The 12,133-nt window shown below is 48.9% G+C and overlaps 1 protein-coding gene across 1 annotated transcript; it reads right to left on the reverse strand.

Moving 5' to 3' along the window:
• Window positions 1-338: 338 nt before the first annotated feature.
• LOC123048440 (BTB/POZ and MATH domain-containing protein 1-like) lies at window positions 339-1,455 on the reverse strand. Its single transcript, XM_044471541.1, has 2 exons — window positions 1,177-1,455; window positions 339-1,136 (listed from the first exon to the last, which is right to left on the reverse strand). Exons 1-2 carry the CDS (start codon window positions 1,417-1,419, stop codon window positions 339-341), a joined length of 1,041 nt encoding a protein of 346 aa, XP_044327476.1. The 5' UTR covers window positions 1,420-1,455.
• Between the last annotated feature and the right edge of the window lie 10,678 nt (window positions 1,456-12,133).

Raw genomic sequence — 12,133 nt, forward strand, 5'->3', positions numbered from 1 at the left:
AAAATTCTCAATAACGGGAGCACAAAAGAAAGACAAGTTTTGCTGAAGATTAACAGCAACTTTCATGCAGTGACAACCTTTAAACTCGGCAAGAAAGCACTCGGTCTGTATATTCATCCCATCCATGGATAAAATCAGCAACCTGATAAATTGAACTTCAAGACTAAACTAATCGTTGACAGGTTCAATTTCGGATGGGCTGATCTAGGAAAACTAGCTCGCCATTCATAAACTTGAGAATCCACATGAGCTGACTATCCTGATAATAATGTTAACATGCGATTTAACAAAAACACATATATAGGTCAGAGAAAACAATTCAGTACTGATGTAGAAACTCAACCTATATATGATGATGAGCAAGCCTTTGTTGTCCTCTCCAACAGATCCACTATGAGAGACGGGTCAGCCACTTTGAGATTCTTATAGCCTTGGGTTTCCACCACAGCATCCATGGCATTCGAACAAGCGATGTACTCAAGGCAAGCATCCTTAAGCTTGTCGCAGCTATGCTGGTCAGCCAAAGCCCATGTGGTTGCCACGGTGTCCATGTTCAGATTCTCGCAAAGGATACTTTGGCAAGCCAGCTTGAGCCTCTCCATGGCATATCTGTCTGCAGCCACCAGTAAATGCTGGATCATATCAGTATTTTTATCACCATCGGGCAAAGAATCGGTATATATGAAATGGAGGAGGGCACTGAAAACACCAGGTTGCATGTCTTTGATGGTAACGCGCCGCGGTGTCCTCGCCTCCTTCATCGGCCCAAAGAGCTCCGCTTTGAAGACAGGTGATCGCGCGGCGAGTATGGACCTGTGAGCTCCGATGGTCTTTCTTCGAACACAGAAAGTGACATCGAATCCCTCGTCGTCTTCCAGAAGCTTGCCGATATGCTCGGCGATATCGGAGGGTGGCACTGGCACCTCGATTTTGGGGAACGGTTTGGATTCGGTCACGTGTGGGTCTTTGATAACAGTGACGATGCATTCGATTGTGAGGCGATCGTTCGCGAGGAACGCAGACTCAACATCCCCTCTCTTTTTGAAATTACTAGTCTGTGGAGCAAACCTACTGAGGTCAGCTGGATCAAAAGTCCTCAGCTCTGTCTTGTGCACCGAAGCCGACATTCCGGTGCTCTGGTCGACCAACCTCAGGTCACACACAGGACCCCCGCACCTTGGCTCCCTTGCTCATGAGCTCGAGATAAACTGAGATGTAATCCTTCTCGACTTTATCCGTGCTGTACCCGTCCGGGTAGAAGCGGATGGACCAGTCGTGGCCGCCGACGGAGAAAGTACCGGACCTGATGAACTTCTCGTTGCCCATGCCCCTGTGATTGCTGTAACCGAAGATGTCGAACACGTGGGTGACTTGCACCGAATTCGGGGTGCACATCGAAATCGACTTAGATTGCTCCATGGCGCGACGGCGGCGGCAGTGCCCTAGATTGGTATTAATCTGATAGCTGGGAAGAACAACACATTACTTATCAAGGGGATGGAGAGGGGAGAGCAAAGGACGTGGTGAAGTCGACCAAACCTTGGGAACCCAGCATATGACCGGAGACGGCGGCGGCGGCGGCGGTGAAGACGGACTATTTTTAGCCAACGGTGAAGACGGAGATGAAGCCGACTCAGCTTCCTTTTTTCTTTGGAGTTGATGGGCCTGAGTTAGCTTGATTGTGCTGGCTGGATCTTATCTTATCCCATCTCATGCGTGCACTCGCGCGTCCTGGGCCTTTTTCTTTTTCTTTATATATACTCCTTTCATTTCTCTCCCTTTTGTTCTTTCTTTTTTATGTTTTTACATTTTGCAACCATATTTTGGGAAACGCTTGCCATCAGCCTACCGATCGCGTGCGCGAGCGTCCGTCGCCTCTGTCCGTCGGATTGACTCTTCATCATACGGTCGAGAGCAATCCCCTCTGTGTTCACGTTTTCTACAACTGAGCCTTTGTTTCAGAAAAGAGAGTTTGCAACTCGCCACCAAAGAGGGGTTAGATCCTACAGAAGCAGAGACTCGTGCGGCTGGGAGGGTGACTACGGCGAGGATTCCAGCCGGATATCACCGGCTCATGCGACATAATCACAACAGGACCACGTGGTTAGTGGGTCGGCCCGCTACCGGTTCCTAGCAGGTAACACGGTTTGTTGTCTCGCACGAAGCAAGACATAGACACGCACGAGAGCGCCTCTTCATCGTTCGTCCTCCTATTGGATGCCCATGTGCATAAAAAACTGCACCTGACGCCCGACCGAGAGCAAAATAGGCCGATGGCTTTGCGATGGCCTCTGCGAGCTGCTCCCGCGACCCCGAGGGCGGGCGACGGCGGCCCCGGCTCAGGCGAGCTCCTCCTCTGCCGCCCCGGCCCCGGAGTGCCCCTCCCCAGCTGCACCCACTACTGCTGCGCCACCCGACAGCCCCCTCCCGCTCTCCCCCGCGGCCCCGAAGGCTCCGGCGCCGTGCTGGGAGGATATTGCGGAGGCCGACGACATCGCCGCTGGCCGGCTGGTCGTTCGCCGGGATCCCCGGCTCGCCTGGCCGTGACCTACGCGGAGAAAGGGCGGTCGCCGTGTCATGACAACCCGGCTCTCTCGCGGTCGCGCCGGCGTGCCGCGGCGCTCATCCCGCCGACGTCGCTCCAAAATGCCTCCTTGGGTTCAAGGACTGCTCGCCGCCGCCGCGCTACGGTGTGGGGCGTCGCAGGGCGGTCCGACCAAGGCTGCGCTCGCCGCTCGTGGCGCTCCGCCGTCCCCTCCGCTGGTGTCCTGGCCCCTTGCCCTCCACCCCAGCAACTGGCCACTGCGCCGACGTGGCCTCCGGCCTCTCTCCGTCGTTCCCCCTTCAGACCCTTCATCGCAGCATTCGGTTCCTACGCTCTTTGTTTCTCGCCCAACATGCCCTTGCACCGCTCATGGCTCGCCGTGGCATTCGCGTCGGCGCCGGCACCGGCCGCGGTGGTGGTTGCGGCGACAGGGGAAACCCTACCAGCTACAACCCTGCCCCGCTGGCTGGGTCGCGCTCCAGTGGGCCGCGCGCTCGTGGGCCACGCTCTGAATGGGCCTGCACCTTGCGTGCCGGTGTTGGGGATGTTGGAAATATGCCCTAGAGGCAATAATAAACTGGTTATTATTATATTTCCTTGTTCATGATAATCGTTTATTATCCATGCTAGAATTGTATTGATAGGAAACTCAGATACATGTGTGGATACATAGACAACACCATGTCCCTAGTAAGCCTCTAGTTGACTAGCTCGTTGATCAATAGCTGGTTACGGTTTCCTGACCATGGACATTGGATGTCGTTGATAACGGGATCACATCATTAGGAGAATGATGTGATGGACAAGATCCAATCCTAAGCCTATCACAAGATCGTGTAGTTCGTTTGCTAAGAGCTTTTCTAATGTCAAGTATCATTTCCTTAGACCATGAGATTGTGCAACTCCCGGATACCGTAGGAATGCTTTGGGTGTACCAAACGTCACAACGTAACTGGGTGGCTATAAAGGTGCACTACAGGTATCTCCGAAAGTGTCTGTTGGGTTGGCACGAATCGAGACTGGGATTTGTCACTCCGTGTAAACGGAGAGGTATCTCTGGGCCCACTCGGTAGGACATCATCATAATGTGCACAATGTGACCAAGGAGTTGATCACGGGATGATGTGTTACGGAACGAGTAAAGAGACTTGCCGGTAACGAGATTGAACAAGGTATCGGGATACCGACGATCGAATCTCGGGCAAGTAACATACCGATTGACAAAGGGAATTGTATACGGGATTGATTGAATCCCCGACATCGTGGTTCATCCGATGAGATCATCGTGGAACATGTGGGAGCCAACATGGGTATCCAGATCCCGCTGTTGGTTATTGGCCGGAGAACGTCTCGGTCATGTCTGCATGGTTCCCGAACCCGTAGGGTCTACACACTTAAGGTTCGATGACGCTAGGGTTATAGGGAATAGATATACGTGGTTACCGAATGTTGTTCGGAGTCCCGGATGAGATCCCGGACGTCACGAGGAGTTCCGGAATGGTCCGGAGGTAAAGATTTATATATGGGAAGTCCTGTTTTGGTCACCGGAAAAGTTTCGGGTGCTATCGGTAACGTACCGGGACCACCGGGAGGGTCCCGGGGGTCCACCAGGTGGGGCCACCGGCCCCAGAGGGCTGCGTGGGCCAAGTGTGGGAAGGGACCAGCCCCTAGGTGGGCTGGTGCGCCTCCCACAAGGGGCCCAGGGCGCAGGAAGGGGGGAAGGGGGAAACCCTAGGCTCAGATGGGCCTAAGGCCCACCTAGTGGTGCGCCCCCCTCTCTCCCCCCTTGGCCGCCCCCCAAGTCCATCTAGGGCTGGCCGCACCCCTTGGGGGGGAACCCTAGATGGGGGCGCAGCCCCTCCCCCTCCCCTATATATAGTGGGGGTTTTGGGGCTGCCATAGACATGAGAACTCTCTCTCTTGGCGCAGCCCTACCCCTCTCCCTCCTCCTCTCTCCGCGGTGCTTGGCGAAGCCCTGCAGGATTGCCACGCTCCTCCATCACCACCACGCCGTCGTGCTGCTGCTGGACGGAGTCTTCCCCAACCTCTCCCTCTCTCCTTGCTGGATCAAGGCGTGGGAGACGTCACCGGGCTGCACGTGTGTTGAACGCGGAGGCGCCGTGGTTCGGCGCTTAGATCGGAATCAACCGCGATCTGAATCGCTACGAGTACGACTCCTTCATCCGCGTTCTTGCAACGCTTCCGCATCGCGATCTACAAGGGTATGTAGATGCACTCCCCTTCCCCTCGTTGCTAGATTACTCCATAGATTGATCTTGGTGATGCGTAGAAAATTTTGAATTTCTGCTACGTTCCCCAACAGTGGCATCATGAGCTAGGTCTATGCGTAGTTTCTATGCACGAGTAGAACACAAAGTAGTTGTGGGCGTCGATTTTGTCAATTTACTTGCCGTTACTAGTCTTATCTTGATTCGGCGGCATCGTGGGATGAAGCGGCCCGGACCGACCTTACACGTACACTTACGTGAGACAGGTTCCACCGACTGACATGCACTAGTTGCATAAGGTGGCTAGCGGGTGTCTGTCTCTCCCACTTTAGTCGGATCGGATTCGATGAAAAGGGTCCTTATGAAGGGTAAATAGAAATTGGCATATCACGTTGTGGCTTTTGCGTAGGTAAGAAACGTTCTTGCTAGAATCCCATAGCAGCCACGTAAAACATGCAACAACAATTAGAGGACGTCTAACTTGTTTTTGCAGGGTATGCTATGTGATGTGATATGGCCAAAAGGATGTGATGAATGATATATGTGATGTATGAGATTGATCATGTTCTTGTAATAGGAATCACGACTTGCATGTCGATGAGTATGACAACCGGCAGGAGCCATAGGAGTTGTCTTAATTTATTGTATGACCTGCGTGTCAATGAAAACGCCATGTAATTACTTTACTTTATTGCTAACCGTTAGCCATAGTAGTAGAAGTAATAGTTGGCGAGACAACTTCATGAAGACACATGATGGAGATCATGATGATGGAGATCATGGTGTCATGCCGGTGACGAAGGTGATCATGCCGCGCCTCGAAGATGGAGATCAAAGGCGCAAGATGATATTGGCCATATCACGTCACTTTATGATTTGCATGTGATGTTTGTCATGTTTACATCTTATTTGCTTAGAACGACGGTAGCATAAATAAGATGATCCCTCACTAAAATTTCAAGAGACGTGTTCCCCCTAACTGTGCACCGTTGCGAAGGTTCGTTGTTTCGAAGCACCACGTGATGATCGGGTGTGATAGATTCTAACGTTCGAATACAACGGGTGTTGACGAGCCTAGCATGTACAGACATGGCCTCGGAACACATGCGAAACACTTAGGTTGACTTGACGAGCCTAGCATGTACAGACATGGCCTCGGAACACAAGAGATCGAAAGGTCGAACATGAGTCGTATAGTAGATGCGATCAACATGGAGATGTTCACCGATGATGACTAGTCCGTCTCACGTGATGATCGGACACGGCCTAGTTTGACTCGGATCATGTATCACTTAGATGACTAGAGGGATGTCTATCTGAGTGGGAGTTCATTAATAATCAGATGAACTTAATTATCATGAACATAGTCAAAAGGTCTTTGCAAATTATGTCATAGCTTACGCTTTAGTTCTACTGTTTAAGATATGTTCCTAGAGAAAATTTAGTTGAAAGTTGATAGTAGCAATTATGCGGACTGGGTCCGTAAACTGAGGATTGTCCTCATTGCTGCACAGAAGGCTTATGTCCTTAATGCACCGCTCGGTGTGCTGAACCTCAGCGTCGTCTGTAGATGTTGCGAAACATCTGACATACACGTTTTGATGACTACGTGATAGTTCAGTGCGTAATGCTAACGGTTTAGAATTGTGGCACCAAAGACGTTTTGAAACGTCGCAGAACATATGAGATGTTCCGAAGACTGAAATTGGGATTTCAGACTAGTGCCCACGTCAAGAGGTATGAGACCTCTGACAAGTTTCTTAAGCCTGCAAACTAAGGGAGAAAAGCTCAATCGTTGAGCATGTGCTCAGATTGTCTGAGTACCACAATCGCTTGAATCGAGTGGGAGTTAATCTTCCAGATGAGATAGTGATGGTTCTCCATAGTCACTGCCACCAAGCTATTAGAGCTTCGTGATGAACTATAACATATCAGGGATAGACATGATGATCCTTGAGCAACTCGCGATGTTTGACACCGCGAAAGTAGAAATCAAGAAGGAGCATCAATTGTTGATGGTTAGTAAAACCACTAGTTTCTAGAAGGGCAAGGGCAAAAGGGATACTTCATGAAACAGCAAATCATTTGCTGCTCTAGTGAAGAATCCCAAGGTTGAACCCAAACCCGAGACTAAGTGCTTCTGTAATGAGGGGAACGGTCACTGAAGCAGAACTACCCTAGATACTTGGTAGATGAGAAGGCAGGCAAGGTCGACAGAAGTATATTGGATATACATTATATGAATGTGTACTTTACTAGTACTCCTAGCAGCACCAGGGTATTAGATACCGGTTCGGTTGCTAAGTGTTAGTAACTCGAAATAAAAGCTGCGGAATAAACGGAGACTAGCTAAAGGTGAGATGACGATATGTGTTGGAAGTGTTTCCAAGGTTGATGTGATCAAGCATCGCATGCTCCCTCTACCATCGAGATTGGTGTTAAACCTAAATAATTGTTATTTGGTGTTTGCGTTGAGCATAAACATGATTGGATTATGTTTATCGCAATACGGTTATTCATTTAAGGAGAATAATGGTTACTCTGTTTATTTGAATAATACCTTCAATGGTCTTGCACCTAAAATGAATCTCGATCGCAGTGATACACATGTTCGTGCCAAAAGATATAAAATAGTAATGATAGTACCACATACTTGTGGCACTGCCATTTGAGTCATATTGGTATAGAACGCATGAAGAAGCTCCATGTAGATGGATCTTTGGACTCACTCGTTTTTGAAAAGATTGAGACATGCGAACCATGTCTATTGGTATATATGCATGAAGAAACTCCATGCAGATGGATCGTTTGGACTCACTTGATTTTGAATCACTTGAGACATGCAAATCATACCACATGGGCAAGATGACTGAAAGGCCTCGTTTTCAGTAAGATGGAACAAGAGAGCAACTTGTTGGAAGTAATACATTTGATGTGTGCAGTCCAATGAGTGCTGAGGCACGCAGTGGATATCGATATGTTCTTACTTCACAGATGATTTGAGTAGATGCTGAGAATATTTACTTGATGAAACACAAGTCTGAATTATTGAAAGGTTCAAGTAATTTCAGAGTGAAGTTGAAGATCGTCGTGACAAGAGGATAAAATGTCTATGATATGATCATAGAGATATCTGAGTTACGAGTTTGGCACACAATTAAGACATTGTGGAAAGTGTTTCACAATTAATACCGCCTGGAACACCACAGTGTGATGGTGTGTCCGAACATCATAACTGCACCCTATTGGATATGGTGCATACCATGATGTCTCTTATCGAATTACCACTATCGTTTATGGGTTAGGCATTAGAGACAACCGCATTCACTTTAAAAGGGGCACCACGCAATTCCGTTGAGACGACACCGTTTAGAGAAACCTAAGTTGTCGTTTCTTAAAAGTTTGGGGCTGCGATGCTTATGTGAAAAAGTTTCAGGCTGATAAGCTCGAACCCAAAGCGGATAAATGCATCTTCATAGAATACCCAAAACAGTTGGGTATACCTCCTATTTCAGATCTGGAAGCAAAAGTAATTGCTTCTAGAAACGAGTCCTTTCTCGAGGAAAAGTTTCTCTCGAAAGAATTGAGTGGGAGGATGGTGGAGACTTGATGAGGTTATTGAACCGTCACTTCAACTAGTGTGTAGCAGGGCACAGGAAGTTGTTCCTGTGGCACCTACACCAATTGAAGTGGAAGCTTATGATAGTGATCATGAAACTTCGGATCAAGTCACTACCAAACCTCGTAGGTCGACAAGGATATGTACTACTCCTGAGTGGTACGGTAATCCTGTCTTAGATATCATGTTGTTAGACAATACTGAACCTACGAGCTATGGAGAAGCGATGGTGGGCCCATATTCCGACAAATGGTTAGAAGCCATGAAATCCGAGATAGGATCCATGTATCAGAACAAAGCATGGACTTTGGTGAACTTGCCCGATGATCGGCAAGCCATTGAGATAAATGGATCTTTAAGAAGAAGACGGACATGGACGGTAATGTTACCGTCTATGAAGCTCGACTTGTGGCAAAGAGTATTTTCACAAGTTCAAGGAGTTGACTACGATGAGATTTTCTCATCCGTAGCGATGCTTAAGTCCGTCGGAATCATGTTAGCATTAGCTGCATTTATGAAATCTGGCAGATGGATGTCAAAACAAGTTTCCTTACCAGTTTTCGTAAGGAAAGGTTGTATGTGATACAATCAGAAAGGTTTTGTCGATCCTAAGGATGCTAAAAGGTATGCTAGCTCCAGCGATCCTTCCATGGACTAGAGCAAGCATCTCGGAGTCAGAATATACGCTTTGATGGAGTGATCAAAGTTTTTGGGTTTATACAAAGTTTGTTAGAAACTTGTATTTACAATAAAGTGAGTGGGAGCGCTACAACATTTCTGATAAGTATATGTGAATGACATATTGTTGATCCGAAATGATGTAAAATTTCTGGAAAGCATAAAGGGTTGTTTGAAAGGAGTTTTTCAAAGGAAGACCTGGATAAAGCTGCTTACATATTGGGCATCAAGATCTATAGAGATAGATCAAGACGCCTGATGATACTTTCAAAGAACGCACACCTTGACATGATTTTGAAAGAGTTCAAAATAGATCAGCAAAGAAGGAGTTCTTGGCTGTGTTACAAGGTGTGAGTATTGAGTAAGACTCAAGACCTGACCACAGCAGAAGAGAGAGAAAGGACGAAGGTCGTCCCCTATGCTTTAGACGTAGGCTCTACAGTATGCTATGCTGTGTACCGCACATGAAGTGTGCCTTGCCATGAGTTGGTCAAGGGGTACAATAGTGATCCGGGAATGGATCACATGACAGCGGTCGAACTTATCCTTAGTATCTAGTGGACTAAGGAATTTTCTCGATTATGGAGGTGAAAAGGAGTTCGTCGTAAAGGGTTACGTCGATGCGAACTTTGACACTAATCCGGATGACTCTGAGTAGTAAACCGGATTCGTATAGTAGAGCAGTTATTTGAAATGGCTCCAAGTAGCGCGTGGTAGCATCCACAAGATGACATAGATATTCGTAAAGCACACACGGATCTGAAAGGTTCAGACCCGTTGACTAATAACCTCTCTCACAAGCATAACATGATCAAACCAGAACTCATTGAGTGTTAATCACATAGTGATGTGAACTAGATTGTTGACTCTAGTAAACTCTTTGGATGTTGGTCACATGGTGATGTGACCTGTGAGTGTTAATCACATGGTGATGTGAACTAGATTATTGACTCTAGTGCAAGTGGGAGACTGTTGGAAATATGCCCTAGAGGCAATAATAAATTGGTTATTATTATATTTCCTTGTTCATGATAATCGTTTATTATCCATGCTAGAATTGTATTGATAGGAAACTCAGATACATGTGTGGATACATAGACAACACCATGTCCCTAGTAAGCCTCTAGTTGACTAGCTCGTTGATCAATAGATGGTTACGGTTTCCTGACCATGGACATTGGATGTCGTTGATAACGGGATCACATCATTAGGAGAATGATGTGATGGACAAGACCCAATCCTAAGCCTAGCACAAGATCGTGTAGTTCGTTTGCTAAGAGCTTTTCTAATGTCAAGTATCATTTCCTTAGACCATGAGATTGTGCAACTCCCGGATACCGTAGGAATGCTTTGGGTGTACCAAACGTCACAACGTAACTGGGTGGCTATAAAGGTGCACTACAGGTATCTCCGAAAGTGTCTGTTGGGTTGGCACGAATCGAGACTGGGATTTGTCACTCCGTGTAAACGGAGAGGTATCTCTGGGCCCACTCGGTAGGACATCATCATAATGTGCACAATGTGACCAAGGAGTTGATCACGGGATGATGTGTTACGGAACGAGTAAAGAGACTTGCCGGTAACGAGATTGAACAAGGTATCGGGATACCGACGATCGAATCTCGGGCAAGTAACATACCGATTGACAAAGGGAATTGTATACGGGATTGATTGAATCCCCGACATCGTGGTTCATCCGATGAGATCATCGTGGAACATGTGGGAGCCAACATGGGTATCCAGATCCCGCTGTTGGTTATTGGCCGGAGAACGTCTCGGTCATGTCTGCATGGTTCCCGAACCCGTAGGGTCTACACACTTAAGGTTCGATGACGCTAGGGTTATAGGGAATAGGTATACGTGGTTACCGAATGTTGTTCGGAGTCCCGGATGAGATCCCGGACGTCACGAGGAGTTCCGGAATGGTCCGGAGGTAAAGATTTATATATGGGAAGTCCTGTTTTGGTCACCGAAAAGGTTTCGGGTGCTATCGGTAACGTACCGGGACCACCGGGAGGGTCCCGGGGGTCCACCAGGTGGGGCCACCGGCCCCAGAGGGCTGCGTGGGCCAAGTGTGGGAAGGGACCAGCCCCTAGGTGGGCTGGTGCGCCTCCCACAAGGGGCCCAGGGCGCAGGAAGGGGGGAAGGGGGAAACCCTAGGCTCAGATGGGCCTAAGGCCCACCTAGTGGTGCGCCCCCCTCTCTCCCCCCTCTGGCCGCCCCCCTAGATGGATGTAGGGCTGGCCGCACCCCTTGGGGGGGAAACCCTAGATGGGGGCGCAGCCCCTCCCCCTCCCCTATATATAGTGGGGGTTTTGGGGCTGCCATAGACATGAGACCTCCTCTCTCTTGGCGCAGCCCTACCCCTCTCCCTCCTCCTCCTCTCCCGCAGTGCTTGGCGAAGCCCTGCAGGATTGCCACGCTCCTCCATCACCACCACGCCGTCGTGCTGCTGCTGGACGGAGTCTTCCCCAACCTCTCCCTCTCTCCTTGCTGGATCAAGGCGTGGGAGACGTCACCGGGCTGCACGTGTGTTGAACGCGGAGGCGCCGTGGTTCGGCGCTTAGATCAGAATCAACCGCGATCTGAATCGCTACGAGTACGACTCCTTCATCCGCGTTCTTGCAACGCTTCTGCATCGCGATCTACAAGGGTATGTAGATGCACTCCCCTTCCCCTCGTTGCTAGATTACTCCATAGATTGATCTTGGTGATGCGTAGAAAATTTTGAATTTCTGCTACGTTCCCCAACAGGGGAACGTAGCATGCAATTTCAAAAAATTTCCTACGCTCATAACAACGAGAGGGCGAGAGTGTGTCCACGTACCCTCATAGACCAAAAGCGGAAGCGTTTGTTAACGCGTTGATGTAGTCGAACTTCTTCTCGTTCCGACCGATCAAGCACTGAACGTACGGCACCTCCGAGTTCTGCACACGTTCAGCTCGATGACGTCCCTCGAACTCTTGATACAGCAAAGTGTAGAGGGAGAGTTCCGTCAGCACGACGGCATGGTGACGGTGATGGTGAAGTGATTCGCGCAGGGCTTCGCCTAAGCACTACGT

This window comes from Triticum aestivum, chromosome 2D (assembly GCF_018294505.1).
Source record: "Triticum aestivum cultivar Chinese Spring chromosome 2D, IWGSC CS RefSeq v2.1, whole genome shotgun sequence".
Classification (NCBI taxonomy): domain Eukaryota; kingdom Viridiplantae; phylum Streptophyta; class Magnoliopsida; order Poales; family Poaceae; genus Triticum; species Triticum aestivum.

Bases quoted from the DNA above. Each gene is read 5' to 3' on its own strand.
- LOC123048440 (XM_044471541.1), bottom strand. From the start codon at position 1,419: ATGGAGCAATCTAAGTCGATTTCGATGTGCACCCCGAATTCGGTGCAA. The intron at 1,137-1,176 runs GTGCGGGGGTCC...TTGGTCGACCAG, and splicing joins TCATGAGCAAGGGAGCCAAG to AGCACCGGAATGTCGGCTTC.